Source organism: Alosa sapidissima, chromosome 20 (genome assembly GCF_018492685.1).
Source record: "Alosa sapidissima isolate fAloSap1 chromosome 20, fAloSap1.pri, whole genome shotgun sequence".
Taxonomy (NCBI): domain Eukaryota; kingdom Metazoa; phylum Chordata; class Actinopteri; order Clupeiformes; family Clupeidae; genus Alosa; species Alosa sapidissima.
The window spans coordinates 8610279-8636441 of record NC_055976.1 but is presented as its reverse complement, the minus strand read 5'-3'; the positions used below and the strand labels follow the sequence as shown (position 1 = coordinate 8636441).

The window sequence follows — 26163 nt, the reverse complement described above, 5'->3', positions numbered from 1 at the left end:
GAATAAGTGTGGCATTTTGATTTTGGTTGTGTTTGAAAAACGAAATCAAGTTACTTCCTGTTAGATTTGTGTGTGTTAGGCAGAGAATTGTGTTAGATGTTTTGCAAAATGTGTGTTAGGAAATTGAAAACTAAGTCAAACACTGAGAATTTGTATGGTTTTGCAGATTTGGTATGGGGTTATGGTGTTTCAAAGACATTTAGAAATTTGTTTGGCAAGCAAAAATTAGTGAGTAAGCAGTTTTGAAAAAAAAAGTAAAATTTGAAATAAATCGGACCAGTACTTTTTACTTTAAAGAGCGGACGACATAGCCTACCGGGCACATCTATTTCGCATTTCTAAAAAAAATAGCCTAGGCTACTAGATGGCGCTGAAGTGCCATTTCGGTTGAAACATACACATGTCTTGCGTCACACAGGGCTCGCTTTTACCGGGGGATTTTCGTTGGCTGGCATAGCCGTCAAAATATCTCGTGACTCTTGCATCTGAGAGAGTGTGGTAGACCTATGTGAGCACACACATTTGCTCTGTGATCTTACGCACAGTAATATAGTCATGGAACCCAGCTAGAACGTTCGAGTGAATTTCGCTCTGTTTAGGGGTGAAATACGCAGTGGATTGACAGGATTTGGGCAATACCAGGAAGCATGTGGCGAGTACAAGGCATTGTCGGCAGGGGTAAGTGAAGGACATTCATATTGCCTTATCGTTGGGTAGCTAGCAAGATAGCTAATCATGCTTCTCCCTGTACCAAGAAGCTAAGGCAGCATACTTTGGATCATTGTTTACATACTCCATTCATAACAGACAGCCGGGGCAAATTGCATTTATAACACTTTATTACGCTAACATTATGCATAACACTCTATTATGCTAACATTAGATACAGATCAGCTTGAATACAAATGCCTGGTGCTGCTGGCTGCAACGTTAAATGACAGTGACATAAGCTATAGTTTCTTGCTATATTCGCCAGTTTAAGAGACAATCTTGTGGATTTGTAAAACGGTTCATGTAGGCAGACATTAATCAGCCTTCTCTCTGGTCTTGTCCTGCTGTTGGTGCAAAAGTATGATATTACCACAATCCTCATTATATTTCTTAAAGTTACTTTAAATACCCTGTAGTAATTGGATCTTGAAAGATTTTTTAAGTTGTGCACAGTGAGGCCTACATCAAATTCATGATTGCCCCCATTCAGATGTGTAAAGTTCTCCAATATTCTCGATGCATCGAAACGAACTCTGTTGATTTACTGTACAAGGGGTGGCCAAGCGGTAGAATTCCATAGAGGGCCAAATTTAACTCCCTGCAGATCAAGTTACTGTTCTTGCTAGAAATGGAGTATTGGTCAGTATAGTGCTTCTCTATTGCTCTCTCCCTCCCTCTTCTGGTTTGTTGTGGTCAAACTGTACTTTTTCTCCCATACAGTTCTGTATCGTTGGCACAGCAACGCACCCCTTCGGCTGACGCAGGGTCCCCATCGTGAGGATGAAGTCATTAACACCTCTAGCCTCCTGTCCACCAACTTCCACTCAGACAAAGACAATAGGTGAGCAGTCTCTCTCTCTCTCTCTCTCTCTCTCTCTCTCTCTCTCTCTCTCTCTCTCTCACTCAACCACATTGGCCTCTTCTCGGGCGTGTTTCTGCTGTATAGCTCTTCCTACACAAGGCCTAAGTGTCGGATCGCAACACACCTGTCATGTCATCTAACGTCACGTCACACATCCTATGTGTCATTCTGTCTCTCAGGGAGGATGGGGAGGAGAGGAGGAGGAAACGGACGTCTCAGTTCTACTACACTGGGCTGCCCCGATACACAGCACTGGATGCTGTGGGCTTGGTGAGCAAACAGAAGATAAAGGGGGCGGGGGCGGGGGGGGGGGGGGGGCGGGGGGATGGCAAATAAGAGGTGTGACTCCAGGAGAAGTGTTGGTGGTGGTGATGATTGTCATGGTTCTCTCCATATTATAGGGTGCAGCAGCGGTTCTCCTCATGCAGATCTGCAAACGGATCCACTTGCAGTTCACTTCTGTGGGTGAGCAGAACCCCAGGCCGACACAGCACAAGGAACCGGGGCTCATTCGGAAGTGTGGTTACCGGATTCTGCTAGAAATCAGTAAGTAGCACTTTCAAACTGTTCATGTGAAAAGATTTCATTGGACAAAGAAGGAGCATGGGCTTCTTTCCTGTATATGCCTCCTCTACTTGTAGTGAACAGAGTCCCTTAAATGGATTTAATATATATATATATATATATATATATATGTGTGTGTGTGTGTATTTTATGTAATGTAATTCATTTTATAATTTCCCCAAACTGTTCAGAGTTTACTAAGTGTGTTTCCCATCTACCCATTAGTTTCTAGACAGCAGGACTTGACAAGGCATGTTCTGCCGGGTGCACTGAGCCTAAACCGTCATAGGGGGGCGCTAAAGACACTTGACCAAAGCTCCAGCTCCAGCAGCACAGCCTCTGAGTACTGTGACCAGCAGGGGGCACTACTGAGTCAAGAGTCAGCACTATCAGGTCAGCCATCTCAGACCACCTTTCATCTTGTCTTTCAGAGACTGGGACGGTCTTACACTGGGGTTAACTGAAAATCATACATATTTACATTATTCACTGATTTTTATAATTGAAAAGTTACTGTCAGCAATGAAATATGAACATATATCTGCTATTTTTTTAATGGAGTGACTTTCACACCTGTAATGTTGGGAAGAGGATATCTAAAATATTCTCAGCATACAGTACATGTGTTAACTTTCTTTGTGTCTGTTGTACAGAGGAGTCGTTTGCAGATGCCAGCCTACTCCGCAAGAAAGCCAAACCTGAAAAGCAGAAAGAACAGGTATGATACCTTCTGCTCTGCTACCACATTAACTTCCTGTTGTTCTCTCTTCTCTCTGAAACAATGACCACAGTTACATGCAGGGAATATTCCGGTTTTAAACGGAACATTGGCAGTATTCGGTTTGCGCCAGAAACTGGAATACGGCCAAATTGATTGATGACAATCTGAACGAAGAGTTTAAATGACTCACGCACAAACCGAATATTGCCAATATTCCGTTTTAAACCGGAATATTCCCTGCATGTAACTGTGTCAAACTGTGGAATCCAAATCTCTCCCTTAAGCCCTGAACCCTAACACTTAACTGACCTCAGTCGTAAGTGATTAAATTTGCGAGTGTGTAAGGGTACAAAGCGTTAATATTAGCAATGGGACAGCACTTGCGACCCACCTATCATTAAATTGACAACACGTTTCTGTTTCCGTTTTATGGCAGTTGTTTACTGATGTTTTTTCAAGCTTCCAGACTCCCTTTGGGTAACCCTGTGTTTTACATCATAACGCTATGAATTGTGGGTCATTCCCTTGAGTAAAGTGTCCACATGGGGAAAGGGCTCAGGGGAGCGACTTGGGGTAGGGGCTCAGAAAGGGTGTGAGCGAGCCCTCAAGCACTTCACAAATTTGCAGTGGGACAGCCGTACGCCCTCATCAAGTTTGTGGGAACGATTGGGATTTGGCCACTGACCTCTTATCGTCTCTTTAGATTTCACAGGATTCTCTCACGCCGGAGGAGAAACTGACGGAGGCTACAGAGAACCTGAAACATGTGGCAGACACTAGCGTTCCAGTTATTCTCAATATCATTGGTAAGAATGCAATTCCTTATGCACAATGCATAAACAGCTCATCAGATTTCAACCTTTTTAAGTTTTTAAATATCTTTTTCTTTCTTATGCTCATTTCAGGGGTTAGGGAATTAGACTAGGTTTGATAGACTGACTGGTGGGATCAATGATAGTATCTAACTATCTATCTAGTGTATATATTCATGTGTGTATGTGTGTATCAGGTCTGGAGAGTGCGAAGGCAGGTGATTACGAGGCTGCGTTCTCATGTTTCCTGGCCGCTGCTCAGCATCGCTACAGTAAAGCCCAGTTCAACGTTGGCGTCTGCTACGAGAAGGGCAGAGGAGTCCAGAAGAACCTTAACAAGGTAGGCCTGTTTTAATGAGCGAGTTTGGGCCAAGCTGTCACAGTGAGCAAAGAGCAACATGCGTTGACTATCCAAAGCCCTGGCAGGTTCTTTCTCCTGAAATGGAAATTAACCTTGATTTATTACAGAGGGATGAAAACCCAGGCCCAGTGGAGTTTGGAAAAATAATTTCCATTCCATTAGAACAAGTGTTTCTGTTTAATCTGTATGAAACTACATTTTCTATATTTTCAACCAACCTGTCAAGGGAGATTTGGGTTCAATGTGATACAGCAAATGGGCCATGCTGCATGTAGGCTACCTCAACAAAGGCAATTTATGTTCTAGAGTACTAGAATTATTATAATTACCATGTGCTAGAATTATGATTTTGTATAATGCTTATGCTGCCACCTTAGATTTAGTCTGCCGTTAATATTTTTACTGACGGGCATAATTTGGTATAATGTTTTTTAGAAATGATTGATTACTTTATATTCATAAGGAGTTCAGTTTTGACATCGATGTTCACAATGAACTATGTGTTCTTATTTGCTTAATAATCCAGTGTGACAGCTGACCCATTCAAGTTAATGCATACTAATTTTGCACTGGATATTATATGACAATTCAATGAATACAAATGATTTGTCCAAGACTAAGGTCTTTCATTTGGTACAAAGTTTTCACCACTATGCTGTATTGTTGGTAGTCATTGTGAGAAAAACTCAAACTCTGTTCTCCTTTCCCATATGTTCTCCTTTTCCCATAGAGGGCTTTTTCATAGTTTCTACACAGGCTATGCAAACACATTTGTAAATGTAAGGCTCACTCCTATCCAAGAGCCCTCTCATAGTCAATGTGGACGACACGCCCCTATCAGAAACGCATGACATGGCACTCACACTTGTATCGCGTTACAACAGCTTGGACCACACATTTTGCTATGCAAGTACGTGTCCACCCCTCCTTGCATTGCTCGCATAGACTATGAAACAGCCCTTATAGCGTGGTGTGAAACTGCTGTGCATTATGGGTCTTAGCCTCATAGTCTCTCATGAGTCTCTCATCACTGTTGCCCCACATTCTCTCCACATTCTCTTTCTCTCTTTCTTTCTATCTCTATCTTTCTCTTTCTTTTTATCTCTCTTTATCTCTCTCTCTTTATCTCTCTCTATCTATCTATCTATCTATCTATCTATCTATCTATCTATCTATCTATCTATCTATCTCTCTATCTCTCTCTCTAGGCGCTGCAGTTCTACAGGCGAGCAGCAGCAGCAGGCCACATGCAGGCTCAGTATCGCTGTGCCAAACTCCTCCTGAGCAGCAGGAGGCAGCAGAGGGCAGAGGACCTGGACACGGCCATCACATTACTGCAGAGCGCCGCGGCCGCTGGCCTCACAGAGGTGGGAGTCGCAGACACACTCAACATAGGACTTTGTCATGCAGTTACGACAGATTTCTCCATCTTCTCCTCTAGCCGTCCGATGTAAGGCTGAAATCATTTGGATAGTCTACTCAGCTTCACATAATTCTTTTGGAAATGTGCACATTGTGCTCATAGGCAGATATAATCGAGCTTATGAAATGGAGTGATGTAGGAAGTTGGGTAAAGTATTTTGAACTAAAAAAACTGAGCTATATTGAAACCAAAATTGAGTTTCCCCATCTCAGGATACATGAACCGTGTGTGTGTGTCTGTGAGAATTGAAACAAAATTGAGTTTCCCATCTCAGGATACATCAACCCTGTGTGTGTCTTTGTCTATGTCTGTGTTTGTGTGTCTGTGTGAATTGAGCCGAAATTGAGTTTCCTCATCTCAGGGTAAATCAAGCCTGTGTGTGTGCTTGTTTGGGGTCTCCACCTGACTTCTCTTCTCTCTGCTGCAGGCTCAGTTGTACCTGGGGGTGCTGTTCTCTCAGGATTCCACCAGAGACGAGGGCAAGGCTGTCCAGTACCTCCGCATGGCCGCACAGAGTGGGGTGAGTGAGTGACCTTCTCTCCAGCCATCGCTCCTATGGAAGGCCAATAACATGCTTGTATAACACAAATAACACACACACACACACACACACAAATAAAAAAATAACACATGACGATACAGATCAGCTGACTAAGGCTGAATTTGTGTTTGTGCGTGTAGGACAGTGCAGGACTGCTGTACCTGGGTCAGTGTTATGAGCACGGCATCGGAGTGAATCGGTGTCTGGGCACCGCAGCCAACCTCTACATGCAGTCGGCAGCGGCAGGGAACCAGCGGGCCAGGGGTGTGCTGACCACTCTGTGTGATCGAGAAGGTAAAGGTCCAAATGCCTCTTCTTATCTCTCTCATAAACACACACACTTGCTTGCACGTGCACTCACTCACTCACCGATACACACACGCTCATGCACTCTCTCTCGCACTCTCTCTCTCTCTAACACACACACACACACACACACAAATTAGTTATCAAAATGCAGGTCACTGCAGTTTTTACACTCAAGGTCATCAGAGATCTCTGTCTGACTTGAAATTATTTATGTATGACAATTGTCTGTAATTGAAGTGTTTTGTCACAAGTGTAATTTAAACCACTTCCCTCATGTCCCCATCACCCTCAGACCGCGTTCTGCATTCCATCCGGTCTGCTCCCTGCTTTTCTGCGCTGGACGGGATGACTTTAGGCTCGGTGCTTTCTGATGTGTTCCGAGAGACGGGCCCAGGTCAACAACAGGTTTCTGATTGGCCAGTCCAGCCTCTGCCTCACTCGTGGAGCACGGGCAGCCTTAGGGTCCCGCCTACTCACCTCTACCCACTCTCAAGTGCTGACAACGCAGCCAGCAAATGGACCATAGGAGTGGGATAAAATGTACTCACACAAAACACACACACACAAAACCACAGGCATTACATCCTGACACTATCAAAACAGAGTGAACGCACACTACAGCTTTCATCGCAGTTTGAAACAAGTGTAGATTGTTTGATTGACATATGCACACCTTACTCTGTAAATAGAAACTTCTAGTGAAATAATACATAGTTCTCAGCATGTGTACACTTTGTGTTGACAGCAAACACACACTTCATGTGAGAAAAGAATTGGGCTAAAGTTCCCATGTGTTCCCAAAGGAAAGCTATTGACCGCACATGTTTGCTCCTTTCTGTTTCAAAACAATGGAATAGGATTAGAAGTGGTTTACAGTGGGGTTTTTTTTTTTTTTTTTTTTTTTTTTTATAAGCAGAAAGCGTTGTGAGTTCTGGATGATTGAAGAGATGTGACTGGGAGTTCAGCGAGTGTATGGTTAATATTTGTCTCCCCACCCAAAGGAATGTAGGGCCCTTCACCCTGTGTTTAATGTCATTATTTGTTTATGAATAATGTTTTTGTTGATGGAGCCGGTGCTAATGTCTGCTTATTTTCTTGCCAGTATGTAAACATAAGTTGGGTTAGAGGTTCTTTTTGGGAGGATAGACTTGGACAGCTTTTTGGGTGAGGTTTTTTTTTTTTGTTTGTTTTTTTTTTTGTTTTATTGTTTAATTCTGTTTTGCCTGTTGCCATTGAATGAACTGTCTGAAGTCTCAGAGGTCAAAGTGCCTTGATCTGTCTTAGTACACACGTGTTAAAACATGACACTTTAAAAAAAAAGATGTTAAGTCATGGAGAGGAATGTGAATGACTATTAGAGCCCTTCATTTTTGTTTTGTACCCAAAAGCAAAATAAATGCACAAAAGTTTATAAATAAATATATTTTTTATCATCAGTAAGTGGCTGCTGTGCTGTGTTTCTTCTAATTGAAAACATTCCAGCGACCTTAATGATTTTTTTTCTCCTTATTCAGAGAGCAGGGTTTTTGAGAGCTTTGATTTGTGAACCCACTCTGAAAATATGTCTGCTTCCTGAGTTGCATTCAGAGAGAAATCAATCCCTAAGTCTACAGTAACTAAATCTATGACGGCCAGTGCAGTGCAACTCAATATGACTTGCTTGGATCGATATGTTTCTCATTTTTCAGGTCCAGAGGCAAGATCTTCATTTGAACAACCACCTCCCCAGATCATGTTGTATCCTAACCGTACAAAAACAAATGTTTCTTAGGCAGGGATGTTTAACATTAGTAAGATGGTGTCTCCACCCATATGATATAGACAATTGGAAATATAGCAATATCTCGGCGTTTTAGCTTACCTATTTTAGGGGAGTCAACATAGAGGTTGTTTGGTAGTGCAGTGTTACCTAATACGCTGAGAGGTGAATGCGGAAACGCTGCCCAGCGCTCCAAGCTATGATTGGTCGATTTCGTCCCGTTCCGTCAGCGCGCGCACATGGGTGACGCGCCGCGTAGGGGACGCAACGGCGTGAACAGCGCTCGATCACCAGGGAGGAGAGTGATGTGATATCATATATTGGAGGAAACGCAGCGAGAAGAGGGTGTCACTTTGCGGCTGCAGCAGTTTCGCTTGTTTGGTCAGCTGAGCAGTGAACTTGCACAAAATACGGAGTGCGCGAACGGTGAGTTTGCGGGTTTTCAAAGCAAATGATCTGAAATGCTGAAAGTGATGCGCAGTTTGCTCCATCAGGGAGGGACTAGCGTTTGGTTGTCGGGGACAAATTTATCGCGTCCCCATCGATAATGCTGTAACTTGTTTCTAGAATTGATGACAAGTGCTTGAATTCGCTGCAATACAACACTACCAGGTAGGAGATGCACAGATACAGGCACAGAGATTGATGTTTCGAAAGGATGGAGAAGAGAAGTACAGTACAGCATGGCTAGTATGACATCTACCTCTCAAGCTTATGATGTAATGTTTTGGGATACCACCGCTTGTGCTATTACCCTTGTCGCCTCAGGGCACCAGAGATGTTTTAAGTAGCCTAATCATTGTCTGACAAGCGATAACCAAACCATTCTCTAAATTTAGCCCAAAGAGAAATTCAACAGTCTCCTTCGTATCACCTCATATTTTAAGGTTTGGGTCATTCCTAAGGTGGATTCGTTTTTTTTTTTTTTCAAAGTTGATGACTTTATAATAATGTGTACAATTTCTATGCAATTTAGTTTTGTCTCATCAAGATAAAAAAAAATCTTACTCTTTATCAGCCGAGTACCTTCACTAAGGGTGCCTATCCATCATAAGAGGCATTACATCATTTATTAATTAACCATATAGATACACATACTCAAGGCAAATCATTTTAAGTATATATTTGTTTACGTTTATCCAATAAATGACATTTTAAACAAGAAATAAATGAAATCGCCCGAAAGATTAATTTAAAAGCTAACTCTTCATGATAGGGGTCGAGTACTTCTTTTTGAAAACATCTGTTCCTTTCAAAATATAAAGATATATTAGGTTTTGAAGTCCTAACAGTGATATATAAGGTTTTGAAGTTTTGAAGTCCTAACAGTGAAGTCTGATGATGCATGCAGTTTCTAATATCCTGGAAAGCAGTGGCAGGTCAGCCCAACAGGTGTGTGACCTCTCCCAGTCAAAACAGTCCTCCTGTCTGACAGGGACCCTCATGCCGTGGTTTGCAGAATTGTCCCAGTCAGGCCATGGGGTGTTTATTTTTTAACAGAATGTCCTCTCACCCTTTTTTCCAAATGACTTATCTTCACAATAATCTGCTGGTCGCACGTTTTCCAGTGTACCATGGAAGCTGAATCTGTGTGTGGCAGTGAAATGTGATTCTCTGTGGGTGCTGTTGTTGCTGTGGGTGTGTGTGTGTGTGTGTTTGTGTGCTATAGGAGATTGTTGATTTTAGCCGTACCTTAGGGGTGTTTGCTGACTCGGCAAAAATAAGCCTGGAGCCGGAGGGCCGCACACTCTGGGTCCAGTCGGACTCAAGCTCCACGTCAGGTTTGGCAGCCAGACAGGCCTCAGTATTTGGGTGTGAGTGCCCAGAGAGCTTTTGCATTAGCTGGCTTTTTTGATGCATCAAGTGTATTGAGTGATCAGACAGAAAGACAGCCCCCCCCACACCCACACACACACACACACACACACACACAACACACACACACACACACACACAGCCTTGGTTCAGATTGATGTTCTGACAATGTAGCATCTCTGCAGGCTTATTTATCCGATATCTCAGAAGGATGCTGTATGTGGGTTCGGGTTGCCCCAGGCATCTGTGGCCTGTCCCTCCACACCTTATGACTGATTATGGAGGCCTCAGGTTGTGCTTTGCTGGCTGTATGAGGCCACATAAATCATACGTCTGCCTTTGGCGCGGCTCAGAGCCTCGTCTAGGGGTGCAGCATCTCCATTTCTCTCTGCTGGGGATGCACATGTGAGATGCACACACACACACACACACACACACACACACACACACACACACACACACACACACACACACACACACACACACAACCCTCAGCACTGTTAAAGCGCCAGGGTATGGGGACCTGTTTGCATTTCTATAACACCCCCATTCTGTCTGTTGGAGTGGAAGATAAAGAGGCAGTTGCTCTGTGTGTGTGTGTGTGTGTGTGTGTGTGTGTGTTGAGGGAGAGAAAGAGAGAGAGAGAGCACCTGTTTAGCTTAGTCTTGTCGCATTTGTATGTAGGTCACCATAATTACATTAGTTGGCACATGATTGTGAGTATGTCTGTCACCAGGACAACCCCTGCAGAACTGCCATGAATTGGCACAAGCTATGCATTGGCACAAGCTAAGAATTGAAGCAAATCAGCAACCTCTTATTTCAAATCAAGATAGCGGGGGCCATGTGTTTCCATGTTACTATAAATACAGAGTGTGATACTTTCAACACAGTCATTGTCCTTCTCTCTAACCTACTTCACTCCTTCTCTATGACAGGCTCATAATTAGCCATGATGTCCATGCACAAGCCTCCGTTAACCAGAAGTGGCTCCTCGCCCTCGTCAGTTGACTCCACCAATCGCAGTGGCCCTTCCATAGCCCCGCCTACATCTTTAAACCTCCGCACCTCCCACAACCAGTCACTGGCTCATGAGGTCATAAAGGAGGGCGTGGCGACCACGGATACCAACGGTCCCTCTGCGGCTCCCCCGAAGAGCCGACACAGGAACTCCACGAGCAGCCTGCACAGTGCCGTGGGAGCGAGCGACCACCTTCCGAACTTCGGCCTGGGCAGAGGAGGGCGGGCGGCCCCAACCAAGTCCGCCTCGTCCACCTCCCTGACCTCCATGTCGTCACTCTCGCTTTCCACCTCCAACCCCAAGCTGGCCAAGAACGGCACCAACCTCCAGCTGAAGGCGGAGGAGCAGCACGACTTCAACAAGAACCAAAGGCCCAGCAACGTCATGGTGAGAAGGAGCAGCTCCGATTGGCTGGAGGGAAAAGACAATCAAAACTGCGCGCCAATGAGGAGGCGCACCAAGAGCTTCCTGGACTACCGCCGGGAGGAGCCTCCTGTGTGCTTCAACGAGAAACAGGAGAAGGAAGAAGAAGAGGCGGAGGAGGAGGACGAGGTGGAGGAGAAGGAGGAGGAGACCGAGAAGCCTCTGCTGCCTAAACTGGACCAGCAGGACTGGGTGAAGGAGAACAGGGTGGAGGTGCACCTCACCCTACCCCAGAACCACCTCCTGCTGGCCAAGGAGGAGGAGGAGGAGAGCCCCACCCAGGCCCAGCTGAAGGGGTTGAAGGGGAGCTTCAGCTACGACCACAAGCCAAAGAAGGAGCCACTCGCAAGGGGCAATGAGATCCGGGTGGAGCTGCACGCCAACAACCAGGCGCCCCTCCGGACCAGCCTGTCCCCCCGACACCACCCGTACTCCTCTAGGGTGGGGGCCCTCTCAGCCAGGCAGGAGGAGGAGGAGGTGGAGGAGGAGGAGGACGGTGAGGAGGACTCGAGCTGGACCACGCTCTCACAGGAGAGTCCATCTGTAGAAACGCCCCAGGAGACTGGAGGTAATTAAGCTGTTCAAACTTTGATAACAAATTATGCATGGCCCATCCAGTTTGATCACTTCAAAGCTCACATAGACAGACAGACAGACACACACACACACACACACACACACACACACACACACCCACACCCACACCCACACCCACACACACACACACACACACACACACACGACAACAAGCTTTCCTGTCTCTCACTTGTCTGAGTCCAGGCCTGCTCTCATCATTCTCCAGGTGATGATACAGGTTCCTGCAGTTGCTATGACAACAGATGGTTCTGAGCGGGAAATGACCCATTGTATGCCATGTGTTCTTAAGGTGTTAAGTGCTACAAGTGTTTACTCATCGGTGTGTGTGTGTGCAAAGTGTTACGTCAGCTCATCACAATAACAATGGATAAAATAAAGGGTCATCTTTCCTCTATCATGTATATGTATATGTATATGTATATGTATATGTATATGTATATGTATATGTATATGTATATGTATATGTATATGTATAGTGTGTGTATATGTATAGTATGTATATGTGTTTATGTTACTATGACTCCATGTGTTTGTGTTTTATCTCAGTATGGAATGATGGTGAGCTACCTCCAGGGTGGCGTGAGGTGGAGGATTTGGCAGAGGTCTATTTCTGGCACGTCCCCTCGGGTACCACTCAACGCGAGCGCCCTGTGTCTAATGGCAGTGCCAAGCCCGAGCCAGACCCCGCGCAGGAGGGCACCGACGCCGCCTGCCTCCCCATCCCTCCGAACAACTCACAGAGCGAGGTACAGTACATCATCCTCATAATGAGAGCCAGTGACCTTAAGTCACACTGACACGAACACTGACACTAACCAAATGGAATCATGCTGAGAGGGTGTCAGGATGTATTTTTTTCCCTCCTGTTCCTCCATACCGCGGGAACGGGTGCTTTGAGATTACCCAACACCCTCATCATACATTAACTCCTGCACCTTATACACATCAAGTGTACTCATGGTGTGTATAAGGTGCAGGAGTTAATGTATGCCATTTGTGACTCTTACAAAGAAACCCTTTCTACTGGTACGTGGGCAAATTAAAGTTTATAGTTAGGCAACATGGTGGTCATTCTTTCTCTTAAACAAGTCTCACTTGCCGTAAGTATCAGTGTGCAGTTGAGAATGCATTATGGTTTGCACAGTAGCATTCAATATTAGATTCATACACGGATACTGCAGTCAGAGAGGGTTGAAGTGGAGTAATCAAGGATCTTTGCTGTAGTGGCAAATTGACACACATTTATAACATACTGATCACACTCTGAAATGATACTACTTCCTTTAGTATATCAATATGTCTTGTCATTTCTATGGTGGTTAAAGAATTAATTTCTATGGTGGTGAAGGCAATGGGCGGACTGTTTACCTCACTCTCTTTGCCATGCTCTGTCTCTCCATCTGCTTGGCTGTAGCGTCCGAGCAGCATTGTGTCCGATAGCTCTGTGGAGCCAGTGCCTTCGTCCTCCGCCTCCTCGCCCTCCAACTCCTCCATCTCCTACGACATGGTGATGCCTGTCGGAGGCTTCCTCAACAACAACTACCTGGTAAGGTGCTGCTGATCCAGAAGCTTTTTCAAGGGGCTTTGTTTGTTGTCGCACTGCACACTGCTTTCAAAGGCCATGGAAACACACCTGTCAAAACATCACATCATCACGCCAGGTTTTCTTACTTTTAAAAGAGACAAAGCAAACTTGAAACAGATTATATTAACTCAAACAATTTTGCATGAATTTTGTATATTTTTAAACACAAGCAAAGGGTTTTGTTTAAACTCTTTTAGACAAATCGGTTTACTTTTCTCTGACAAATTGTTTACTGTTTTGTTCAGAAAAGGAGCCCTTAATGTTTCCTATCATCATCATTTAGCAAGGCAGTATGTGGCACTGAAGATATTTTCACTGGTATATCCATCCACTCAGCATCTCTCTCTTTCTCTCTCTCTCTCTCTCTCTATTTGTCTTTGTAGAGCATCAGGGAAGAGTGTGCCCATCAGGATGCTAATCTGCGGCAGCCTGAGAGAGGAAGTGCTCATGTGAAGCTGCGGTGGGTTCTCCTCTCTCCCCTTCTTACCATTACAGTGCATCACCGAGGCCATTAGCTTACTGCTAAATGCACTCCCAGCAGCCAGACTGCACTTTCCCCGAAATCAGCTCTCAGTGTGGAACCAGACACTGGGCACAGATGCATGGCTGTCTCCTGTGATGGACAGAAAGTGCTGTGGATCTAGGAACCGTCATTAATCCTCATTAGTCATCCATCATTAGTTATGTTGGAGCAGCTTTCTTCTCATGACAACATTATATCCTGGAAGTTAGGGGAGATCTGTTTTTACTTTTCTTGGAGGCGCAAATATTTTTCATGTGAATTTGGAAAGTAACTTGATTTATTTGTAGCTTTAAAATCAGGAAATGTGTTTTACTGAAATTTTAAATGGACTAATTGGCAAATGTGATTCAAAGAATCACCATCAGTTGTCATCACATAGATTAGAAATGAACACAAAGGGTGTGAACTTTTTCCAAATGAAATGTAACAAACTAATGATTAAATATTTATGTTTTAAAGATGTACAGTATATATATGGCATACAATGTGTGATTGTATACTTGTGAAACAGTAAAACCACTCAATGAAACATGAGTATTGTTCTGACCACTGTGTGTGTTTTCTTGTGGGCAGAGCAAGGGTCCTCCCCGAGTCAGTCCCCTCCCCCAGGACCAGCATTGACCTGGACTCTCAGGTAACAACAACAACAACCTGAAACGGCGGCTTTACATGTACACCTGAGAAAAACCATGTTTACATCTGAACAACTGCTTTACACCAAACACAACCATGTTTACATCTGAACAGCTGTTTTACACCAAACACAACCATGTTTACATCTGAACAGCTGTTTTACACCAAACACAACCATGTTTACATCTGAAAGTATTGCTGAGTCAACCCTCAGACCTCAAGTCAGCTAGACTGCATAGCGCTTCAGTTTTTGTGAAAATACAATAGTAAGTTTCACATATATTGTATTGAATTAGCCATTGATTTAAGATGATACACATCAGCACATTAAATAATGAGACATAACCACATCACATAGCATAATATAGTATAGCAAGTAGTACTTTCTATGTTTAGATGAATCGAACAGACATGTATGTATAATACTAGCACAAATACATCCGGTCGGTTCTACACCTATACATAATTTAAATTTCTAATCTTATATTATGTTTATATCATTGAGCAAATATAGCATTGGACATATTCTAATTCAATACATCAACCTTTTCTTCTTTGCATTTGATCTCAATTCATTTTATGAGTTCATTTTAATAATTTTATGCTGCCCAGTTAAATGAACATTGATTATGCTGTCATGAATGTAAACAAATGATCAAAGGGTAACTTATTTTAAAGTACAAGCATGGCTATTACAGCCAGGCTACAGCATGTGAATGTCTGCAGATTGTACTAGTGGTACTTCACTGCCACCTTGGGGTTGTTTGGAGAAGTGCCAGGTGAAGGTGGTTGACTGCCATTGTTGGTGCCAGAGAACACATTTTTCTTCTGCTGTGTGGACCCCACCTACTCTTGCATGTATCGTTGACAACCCCAGCATAGCTCAAAGCCTCCTGAGACTCAGATAGCAGTATGTTTGTGTGCATGTGCTTTTGTTTCGTGTGTGTGTGTGTGTGTGTGTGTGTGTGTTCTTGGGTTTGTGTCAGTATAGACAAATGAGACAGTGTCTTCATCTGTCTATGCACATCTGTGCCTGACAGAGAAAGAGAGAGAGAGAGAGAAAGAGAGAGAGAGAATGCTGTACATAGGAAATAGGAACACACTGAACCATAGCAGTCCACTGATCCAGGCGTTTCTTGGCACGTGTCTCAGAAAGAGGCTGAACCTCAAAGGACTGTGGGATACCACCACCAGTCAGAGGAGGAGGCACGTGTGGGGATGACATCATGGCTTGAAAGTTTAATGAGATGCGCAAGAAAGCTCTCCATCTGTCTTGGAGACCGAGAGCGAAAGGCGTGTGCAGGGGGGGGGGGGGGGGTAGGGGGGAGGGAGGGAGGGAGGAAGGAGAGAGGGAGAGAGTAGAAGGGAGGGAGGGAGGGAGGGAGGGAGAGAAGGAGAGAGGGATGCAGAAAAAAACAGCCCAGTGCTACTGCTGAATTATAATGCAGAAACCCTAAATCTTAATTTAGACATCAGTGCTCAACTTGCGGAGCACGTGCCACTCTGCATAGCTCACTCACTCACTGCAGTGCTGGGCACTCTTGAGCAGATTGTTTTGTGGAGTGGTGGGGAGATAAGGCCCGCTCTAGGGTCAGTTTTCTCATTCTGCTTACGGTGAACATATGAACAATGATGACAAGGTCAGTGGGTAGAAATAATGACATAGTGTAATTTCTTTACATTAGTAGCTAACTGTATAAATAATAATGAATCAAATTTAACTTAAACAAACACTTTGATTTTAGTCTATATTTTTATTAATACATACCTGTTTATCATTGATATCTGTTGATATGACTGCAACTGAAAAGGAAATCACTTTCTAAAATGATTGGAACCTACAGTAAGTGATTAATCCCATTTTGCATTTTGAAGGAAACCTAATGCACCTAATGCACCATTCCTCTTGGAAGAACCAGTCTTGCAGTCCAGTGTCAGCGTGTGTGTTGAGGGAGACTGAGGGTTGCTGTCCATCAAGAAGAGAATCAAGAGCTAAACGAGGGCTGAAGGGTGCACAGTGTGTGCTTGTATCAGGCTAGGAGAGGCCAAGTCTCTGGGGACTGAGTTCTGTTTGGAGGAAGCTACAGTATGCGCAGAAAACTTGACTGAGGCAAAAGGCTGCAGGCAACTGCAGGCTCCCTTAGGGTGGTTGCTCAGAGAGTGTGTTCATTTTTTTTTAAAGCGAACACAACAATATGTCATATTTTATTTATATATTTTCACAAAAGGTTTCGCCTTTAGGTATGGGTATGCTGTAGGTGTTTTATTTGTGTGTGTGTGTATATAAGTATATATACTTTTTTGATCCCATGAGGGAAATTTGGTCTCTGCATTTAACCCAATCGGTGAATTAGTGAAACACAAACAGCACACAGTGAACACACAGTGAGGTGATGCACACACTAATCCCGGCGCAGTGAGCTGCCTGCTACAACAGCGGCGCTCGGGGAGCAGTGAGGGGTTAGGTGCCTTGCTCAAGGGCACTTCAGCTGCGGCCCACTGGTCGGGGCTCGAACCAGCAACCCTCCGGTTACAAGTCCAGAGTTCTAACCAGTGGGCCACGGCTGACAGGTGTGTGTGTGTGTGCTGTAAGTGTTTTATTTGTGTGTGTGTGTGTGTGTGTGTGTGTGTGTGTGTGTGTGTGTGTGTGTGTGTGTGTGTGTGTGTGTGTGTGTGTGTGTGTGTGTGTGTGTGTGTGTGTGTGTGTGTGTGAGAATATGTGTAGGTATGTACTATGTATGTACTTGTGTGAGCCTATTACTGTCTCCTCGGGGGCTGAGTGTATGTGTGTATTCATCTCTCTCTGTCCCTCTGTCTGTGTGTGTGTGTGTGTGTGTGTGTGTGTGTGTGTGTGTGTGTGTGTGCTGTAGGTGTTCCCTGTGTGTTCTCTGGGCTGGCTGGAGGTCTCAGACACTGATATGGTGACCGGTAGGAGCAGTGTCGTGGTCAGTGACTGCATCAGACAATTGCAGCTCCGCTCCCGAGAGAGAGACACCATTGGAGAGAGAGAAGAGGTCAGACATGCACACACACACACACATGCAAACGCACACACAGTCACATACACAGTCGCACACACACACACACACACACACCCCCACACAAGCTAGCATACTGTATACTGTAGTTATAGCGACAGTGTCTCATACATTAAGAAGATAATCATAAAACCGAATCACCCTTCAGGGCATGAGAAACGGAAGGAGAAACTTCACGAGAATGAACAGCGGAAACAGCAGTCGGGTAAACTTCTGTTCGTTCCTTGGTTTGATGTCAACAAATAATCTGCGTAGCCTATAGTAACGTTAAGCTGATCTGTTTATCTGCATCTCTACAGCACGTGTAGAATACCTAATAGGGCAGTGAATCCCCTCATCTGTCTGTGGCTCGCTTGCTAGCCTTTCCCAGTCAGAGTAGCCTACTTCTACTACTTCCGGCCCGCGATGTATGTCAAAACTAGATGTACCGCAGAGCGGTACAAAATATGACCGCCGCCCAGTCCAGCACATTTTTTTCCACAAAAAGAAATCACGCTGAAAGGCCTATATGATTCTAACTGTCTCACTAAATTGCATTATCCACACTCAATTCTCACTGGTATCTGCTAGACAACAAGTACCAAAACATGATTAGTTCATAGATTTCACATGTAAAATTAATTTTATACAACCCCACCCCCATCTTGCCTGTTCATAATTCTGAGAAATTCTTGAATTGTGTGCATGTGTGCGTGTACACGTTTATGTTTATGTGTGTGGGTGTGTGTGTGTGTGTGTGTGAGTGCTTGTGTGTTTGCCTGCGTATGTGTGTTTGTGCATGTGCATGCATGCGTACATATGTCTACTGTGTGAGCATGTGTCATACGTATGATTATATGTGTGTGCGTGTGTATCTGTTTATGCACATGTGTGCACATGGAATGGGTTAACATGACCCCTGGAGGCAAACATACGGAAAAAATTGGTCATCCTAGGCCCTACGGTTCTTAAGATATTCACAGAAAACTGTGTCTGCCCTACCCTCCTTTCGGGGGGTCCAGTACAGCGGGGGGGGGGGCTGCAGATCAAATGAAAACCGATGGTTCCATGCTATCCATGTGGGGTTACATGCCCACCAAGTTTCGTGTACCCCGGTCTTTCAGTGTCCCGGGAATCCTTGTTGGTGTACGGTCACTAAATGTACACATAAATTATTTTATTGTAAGGCCCCCCATGAATGAAAGTTCACAAAACTTGGCATGCATTTGGAGGGTGTCATAATGATCCTACACTTTCAATTTCGTGCAGTTTTGACCATGTCAGCCAGAGATATTGTGGTGAAAACACCTAATTTTTTGCTTTTTAATTTTTAACTAGGTGGCGCTATAAATGAAATAAGTGGTAATGGGATGGGTTGACATGCCCCCTTAAGACCAACATACAAAAAAAAGGTGGACCTCCTAGGCCCTACGGTTCTCGAGATATTCACAGAAAACTGTCTCCGGCCACCTACAGGCCAGTTGGTGTATAGTAACATAAATTAATTTATTGTGTGGCCCCCCATAAACGGAATTCGTCGAAACTTGGCGTGCATTCAGAGGGTGTCATAATGATTGTACACTTCCAATTTCGTGCAGTTTTGACTATGTTAGGTCACAGATACCTGCGATTACAACACCTCATTTTTACTTTTTTGTGTTTAACTAGGTGGTGCTATACATGAAATGAGTGGTTATGGAATGGGTTGACATGGCCCCTTGAGATCAACTTACAAAAAAAAATGGTCCTCCTAAACCTTACGGTTCTCGAGATATTCACAGAAAACTGTGTCTGCCCTACCCTCCTTTCGGGGGGTGCAGTCCAGCGGGGGGGCTACAGATCAAAACGAAAAACGATGGTTCCATGCTATCCATATGGGGTTACATGCCCACCAAGTTTCGTCTACCCCGGTCTTTCAGTGTCCTGGGAATCCTTGACGGAAATTTGGACATGCGAAAAAAAAAAAAATAATAATAATAAAAAATAAAAAATCGGACTAAACCTATATGACCGCCGCTTCGCTGCGCGGCGGTCATAATAATAATGTAATCCGGCCTTTGAGACTATTTTTAATTGCAACAAACAACGATACTGATTAAAATAGACGATAGTTCCAAGTACAGTGACAAATCTCATTTGTACTCTGCTCCACTATGTGCTTCATCCAGAGCTTCATTCAAACCCAAAATCGGTGCGCAAAGTTTTCAGGAAATACTTGTATTACACGCGAGAAACACAAAGATGTGCATTTGTAATGACGCGGAAGCGATGCAGGCCATAGTGTTGCATAAATTGAAGCAGAAATTAAGCAGAAATAGGCCTACACCAAATGTTGAAAAACATTTACGTGTGATGAAGTCTTAGGTAGGCTATGTTATTCACCTATTCTAAATCTGAAGGAGAATATCCTTTTGGAGATTATGATGGATCGTCTATTGAATGGAGGTGCGTCTGCGTGTATACGACTGTGTCCACTAAGCATACCATGCTTATTTCGACCCTCTGCCCAACATAGCTTGGAGGTTGCAGTGGTAATCGTGATGATAGTGTCCGTAATGGACGTGGTACAGACAGCAGGGCTAGTAGAAATAGGGCTCTAAACTACAAAGTCACCCGCAATATGATGCGAACTTCTGGGTAGGCCTACTCAGATTACCCGCGATAGGAACTGATTTGACCAGAATACTTTATTGTAGGCCTTGTTGTTTAGAAACCATATACATCTTAGGTGTTGGTATACATCTTAGGTGTTTTCCTGTTAATTTGTTATGTGGGTAATATGAAAAAAGGAAAGTAAACCTGCTCAAATATGTTCATCCAGTATTTACTGAAAGGTGCATAATTTGAGGTGCTTGCCATCCAGTGGCAAATTAGATGGGTAAATTTACAAAGATTTTTACATTTACAGTAGGACTTTATCTCTGACCATTTTAAAGCCATGGCCTTTTGAAATTTTGATATAAAAATGCAATGGTGTTGCTTTCTTAACCCTGACGCCTATAGTTTGCCAGGTTAAGTTATGAGAGGAAAATATTTTTATTTGGTGTGAAACACACACATACCTGTTTTCATGCTTTTCATTTGTTTTATAATTTGTATTAATATTTATTTTATCATTATTCCATTTATAAGCTAAGGTTGCTAGTACAGGTGTCTAAAACTAGATAAAAAACACTTGCACTTTCTGTTTGCAGTTTTGTGTGGTATTTGAAAAAAAGAACATTGCATTTTCAGAAATAGCCGGCCCTCCAATCAGATGACGTTGGCAGAATTGGCCCCCAGCTCATTTGAGTTTGAGACCCCTGCCATAAAAACATGGCTACATTAGCCCGTCGCATAATCCAATTCGTCTGACAGTTAGAGACTAGTTAAGTAGTTGGCGCGCCTGTGTGCTCTGTGCACGGGGCACAATGACAATCAGTCAGGCTCACAGGAGACGCTACATTAGCGGCATCTCATCTCCGCTAACACAAAGCCCCCCTGTTGTGTAGAGAACCCGCCGGCAGACAGGCAAGGGCACGGATGTAAAAGCGACGAGCACAGCCTCCCACTGCTCATCAGTTAACCTTGTCTTACACACACACACACACACACACACACACACACACTGCAGTGTGTGTATATGCTGCTTTAATGCTTTAAATGTGATACAAATCAAAGTTAAGGTGCCAATTACAGACCCCTTGGAAAACTTCACAGCTGATTAACTTTCCTCAAAGCATGGAAACTCTCATTCTTTTGGCTCTCATATATCTCTCAGCGCTCTCGGTCTCTCTCTCTCTCTCTCAGCACTCTTTCCATTCTCATATTAGTTTTTCCAATGCCACCGTTTACATAATGTGGAAGTACAACATCGGAGGATTTCAGATTGATGTGGCATTGCAAGACCTTTACCAAAACAGTCCATTATCTATCCAGTCCATAAGTCTTTTGACTTCTAATGGTTTTAATCCATCACACGGGTTTCATGCCCTCTCCCTTTCCCAATCTCCCCTCCATCGCTGTCTTCCTATGCACCACTGCTTATGGAAGCAATAAAAGCATTTTATGGCAAATTAGGATTTAATGTGTTCTCTATGTAAATTCGGAGAAATGAAGACGTACTTGAGCTATAATTACCAATTAATTCTACTCACATTTTTACGGTGGAGGAATAGCTATGCTGCACTGGAGGCACACTGGACGGTGTTGGCTTCAGGTCAACAGTGAGGATAAGAACAGCGACAGTGGAGAGCAGAAATAAGGGAACACTGACCAGTGCTGTGAAAAGCCATTCGGCTTCCCTTGGTATTACATCCAATGGCATTTTTATACTGCCCTGATTAAATTACTTACTTTAGTATTACTATTGTGGCCGAGCCAATGTTCTGGGCGAAACACCTCATAACTGACCTTCCGCCCTGCCTCTATATCCATTAACTCCAACGTAATGGTAACTTGATGGCTGATGACTCATTCATACCAAAGGGATTTCACGCTGGGGGAAATGACCCCGGTCAGTGTTTCACACGGGACGTGCACCAGGCTCGGTCACACTCATCACATACAGGAAGCTGGGCTCAGGTCAGATCTCTGCGCTGTCTACTCATAAGGGGCTATCAGACTAGCTGTCATGTATTTATTAACTGAGTCGACACTGATGTGTGACAGAGCCTTGCAAAACGTCCTGGAGTCCTAGTCTAGTCAGGTCATGTGGCAAATTAGTTTTTTATGAATATTTATTTCCTGATTGGCCATACAGGAAGTGGAATGCATGGAGTATGTTGTTATGTTCTTCTCTTTAGCTCAGGCATTAAAATGTGATGCTAGGAATGCTAAACTCATGTGTGCTTGTGAAGTGTAACTGGAGATGTTTGGGAAAGGACATTTCATCAGTGTAGCTACACTGATGAAATGTCCTTTCCCAAACATCTCCAGTTAGGATTAAAAATGGTTGGACTAAATAATTTATCGTTTAGAGTCACGGATGGTTAGTTCAGCCTTGTAACATTTCTGTTAAGTTGTCCCATTAAGTGTTCTTTGTTAATGGTGATGCAGTATTGGAATAAGGACATCGCTGTGCTACCCTACCACACTGCTCAAATATCCCCAGTCTAATTTCCACAAACCCCATGCAGTATGCAATTAAAATACTCCCTCCAACAGCCAATAGCGCTGCATCCATAAACAGGACTAAGAGCAGAGTCTTAAGTCTGTACGCCTGTATGCTTAATAACACTGCAAGGAGGATATTCCACCACTGTCACTTTTAGGTTATAGAAATTAAATTACTCTGTAAGTACAAACTCTCCCTGCAGACCACTCATTTATTTTTCAGAAAAGATTAACTTCTTCTGCCTGAACTTCCTGCTGCTGCTGCTGTTGCTGTTGCAGCGTCCCCAGTGTCCTGTATGCTAGCAGCACTGCAGATCTATCTAATGAGTGGAGCAATGGTGTCCATGTCTGAAGCTCTCCTGCTCTTCTCCTGTTTCCCCTCAGGGCAAGCCCATGCTCTTGGTCCTCCAGGATGTAACGCTGACCCTGGTTGACCCGACAGACCACACGCTGCTGCACTCGCAGCCCATCAGCTGCATCCGGGTGTGGGGAGTGGGCCGAGACCACAGCAGGTAGGGCAGGAGTGCCACGCGCATTACCTTATAGTAGTGTATTACATGCCTTATTCTGTTTAATGGAGGTCATTAAACATGAGTCGTTTTGCAAAGGGCTGGGTTTATGAAGGGATGTGTCTGGGTGGACGGTTGTGGTGTGTGTGTGTGTGTGTGTGTGTGTGTGTGTGTATAGAGTTGAGTGCAGTGCGTGTGTGTGTGTGTATGTGTGTGTAGAGTTGAGTGCAGTGCATGTGTGTGTGTATGTGTGTGTGTGTGTGTGTGTGTGTGTGTGTGTGTGTGTGTGTGTGTGTGTGTGTGTGTGTGATAATGGCAGTAATGTGCTGTGACTGCTGCAAGAGGCATACTGAGCCCAGGGCCACAGCTTTCATCTCTTCAGAGACAATGTGGAAGAAGAGGTGCACTTTCTTTTATTCCTCTCCATCATTCCCTCTGTTCCTCTGTTCTTTCTTTTTCATCTTTCTCTCCTAATTTTCCTCTATCACTTTGTTTCCCTCTCTGTCCCTCTGTCATTTCTCATTCTGCGACTCTTTGAGAAACATTGCGTGCCCTTCTCTCCTTTTCTGTCTATTCAGTCTCTTATGTTCTCTCTCTCTCTCTCTCTCTCTTTTTCTCTCTCCCTCTTTCCTTTCCACACTCCTTCTCTCACTCCTTCTCTCTCTCATTCCCCGAGGGGTGATGAAAGTTTCAGTGCCCCCGTCTCTATGGTAATGGAAAAGACATGTCTTAGAGAGAGGAGGGGGAAGGGAGAGAGTGAAGGAAAGAATTATATAGAAAGCTCAGAGAAAATGAGAGAGAAAGAGAGAGAAAGAGAGAGAGAGAAAGAGAGAGAGAGAGAGAGAGAGAAAGAGAGAGAGAGAGAGAGAGAGAGAGAATCAGAGCGAGGTTTATCTCAGGAGAGCATTCACTGCATAACGACTTTACTTTCATTCACTGTCTTACGACTTCTCTCTCTTTTCTTTCTCACTCCATCCCTACCTCCACCCTAATTTATCTTGCATGTCTGCCTCAGATCGGCACAGTGGTAGCGAGCTGTACCTTGCATGTCTGCATCAGAAATGAAGGCGTGTGCCGGTGTGTGATTAAATGGGCAATGCCCTGTCAGAACCAATGAGCTTTATCTGGAGCGTCAGTCACTATGCCAGCCTTGGCTTCACTAATTACAACCCTCCGCTCGGTTCCTTTACCCCATCTGAACCACTCTGCGTGCATCCATCATTTGAGGGTTGATAGTATGAGTTGGAACAGGTGCGTTCTCATCAGTGAGCCTGTAGTGCCTCTGATCGCCAGCAGAGGGAGCTGCAGGCAGACATGTGGTTGATTGATATGAGGAGTCAAGTATGAGTGTTTGTGTTGGAGCATATGGGGATGTTTTAATATGCAGAGCTACATGTTGTGTGTATAGATCATGATGGATGCTTGTATAGATGTGGACTGACCATATGGGAAGGGTGTGTGTGTGTGTGTGTGTGTGTGTGTGTGTGTGTGTTCTGAGACTTGAGTAGTGTGCAGAATCAACTATGGGTGATTTTTGTTTTGAAGGATCTTTTGCACCAGCAGAATGCATGTAACACACATTATTTAACTCGGTAGAGTATATAAAATATAAATATATCTAGCAGCTCTTCTCTGTCTGCCCACTGAAGCAAGATGCTGTGATTTGGTTTAGTCACTTGGCTCAGTGGATGTTGGAGAGTTCCGGAATGTGCTTTTGTCTCCTGGGTAAAAGTGTTCTGCCCCCGCTGACCTGTCCACTGGACCTGTCAATGTGCACCTCTGCCAACACACCATCTCTCTCTCTCTCTCTTTCTCTCTCTCAATTTATTTCCCCATGACCCCTCTCTCGCTCTCTGTCGCTGTCTCTCTCTCTCGCTCTCGCTCTCTCTCTCTCTCCTGTCATTCTGATACAATATGAATGAGCCCTCCATCTCTGGGGCTGTTCGTGTGGGAGGAGGGATTGCACAGGTTGATGAAGTCATATGACTATTTTTGGAGCACTTAGTGGGAGCTTGACTGACTGAGTGTGCATGTGTATGTTCTATGTGGTGGTCATTAAATGCCTGTGTTAAGAGAAGGAGCCATTCCTATGGGCTGCATATGTGTTGTGTTTTGCATGACTTTAAGGGGGTGTAGTTGGAAGCTCAGGTGTATGCATGCACTTCAGTATATTCATGCATTTTCCTGATTGTGCACCAACATGTTTGTATGTGTGGGAATGTGTGTGTGTGTGTGTGTGTGTGTGTGTGTGTGTGTGTGTGTGTGTGTGTGTGTGTGTGTGTGTGTGTGTGTGTGTGTGTACGTGTGCACATGGTCTCCACCGAGGCGATGAAGTCATAGGTCTAAATCTGGAGCACTCAGCAAGGCTGTGTGTGTATCCAGGGGAGTTGCGATTCTCCCCCACTTCCCCCCTCCCTCCCTCTCTCCCTCCTCCCCCTCTCCCTCCCTCTCCTCCTCTCTCCAGACCTCTCTGTGTCACTCTGTTTCTAGCCCTCTCTCTAAACCTTCCCTTTTAATTGGTTGTACTAGTTACACTCACTCACTCAATCACTCTCTCTCTTTCTCTTTCTCTTTCTCCCTCTCTCCCTCTCTCTGTTGGTCACTCCGTCAATCTCCTCTGTCCTCTGATCCGCACGTCTCAGTCTCCATCTCCATCTACAGCAGTGCGCTGGAGACACACAAGTGACTGGAGAGAAAAGAAAAGAAGAGAGAAAAGAAGGGTAAAGAGAGAGAGAGAAAGAAAGAGAGAGAGAGCGAGAAAAGATCGTAGTTTTTTTACACTCACTGTGTGAGACGCTGAGAAAGAGAGAAAAAAAAGGGAGGGAGAGGGGGGTGAGCGTAGTGAGAGAAAAAAGGGAGGAGAGCGGAGGGGAAAAAAGAGAG

General features: G+C 44.4%; 2 protein-coding genes across 5 annotated transcripts in view; both read left to right on the top strand.

Moving 5' to 3' along the window:
- Positions 1-439: 439 nt before the first annotated feature.
- dele1 (DAP3 binding cell death enhancer 1) lies at positions 440-10339 on the top strand. Of its 3 annotated transcripts, XM_042073888.1 has the most exons (13): positions 440-678; positions 1432-1552; positions 1753-1843; positions 1975-2119; positions 2363-2530; positions 2791-2855; positions 3562-3664; positions 3868-4010; positions 5240-5398; positions 5882-5974; positions 6136-6289; positions 6597-6844; positions 10289-10339. In XM_042073888.1, exons 1-12 carry the CDS (start codon positions 648-650, stop codon positions 6839-6841), a joined length of 1518 nt encoding a protein of 505 aa, XP_041929822.1. In that variant the 5' UTR covers positions 440-647; the 3' UTR covers positions 6842-6844; positions 10289-10339. The 3 variants fall into 3 exon arrangements, with proteins under 3 accessions (XP_041929822.1, XP_041929823.1, XP_041929821.1); XM_042073889.1 differs by lacking the exon at positions 10289-10339 and having other exon boundaries at positions 1975-2038; positions 6597-7740; XM_042073887.1 differs by lacking the exon at positions 10289-10339 and having other exon boundaries at positions 6597-7740.
- The window catches only part of LOC121693998 (amyloid-beta A4 precursor protein-binding family B member 2-like), a 36255-nt gene continuing 18480 nt past the window's right edge, over positions 8389-26163 (top strand). For both annotated transcript variants that reach the window (XM_042073885.1, XM_042073884.1), the window contains exons 1-8: positions 8389-8489; positions 10817-11890; positions 12466-12665; positions 13334-13465; positions 13888-13964; positions 14601-14661; positions 17531-17674; positions 23156-23283. In XM_042073885.1, coding sequence (XP_041929819.1) covers positions 10831-11890; positions 12466-12665; positions 13334-13465; positions 13888-13964; positions 14601-14661; positions 17531-17674; positions 23156-23283 — 1802 coding nt within the window. In that variant the 5' untranslated portion in view covers positions 8389-8489; positions 10817-10830. The remainder of the gene's footprint in view (positions 8490-10816; positions 11891-12465; positions 12666-13333; positions 13466-13887; positions 13965-14600; positions 14662-17530; positions 17675-23155; positions 23284-26163) is intronic.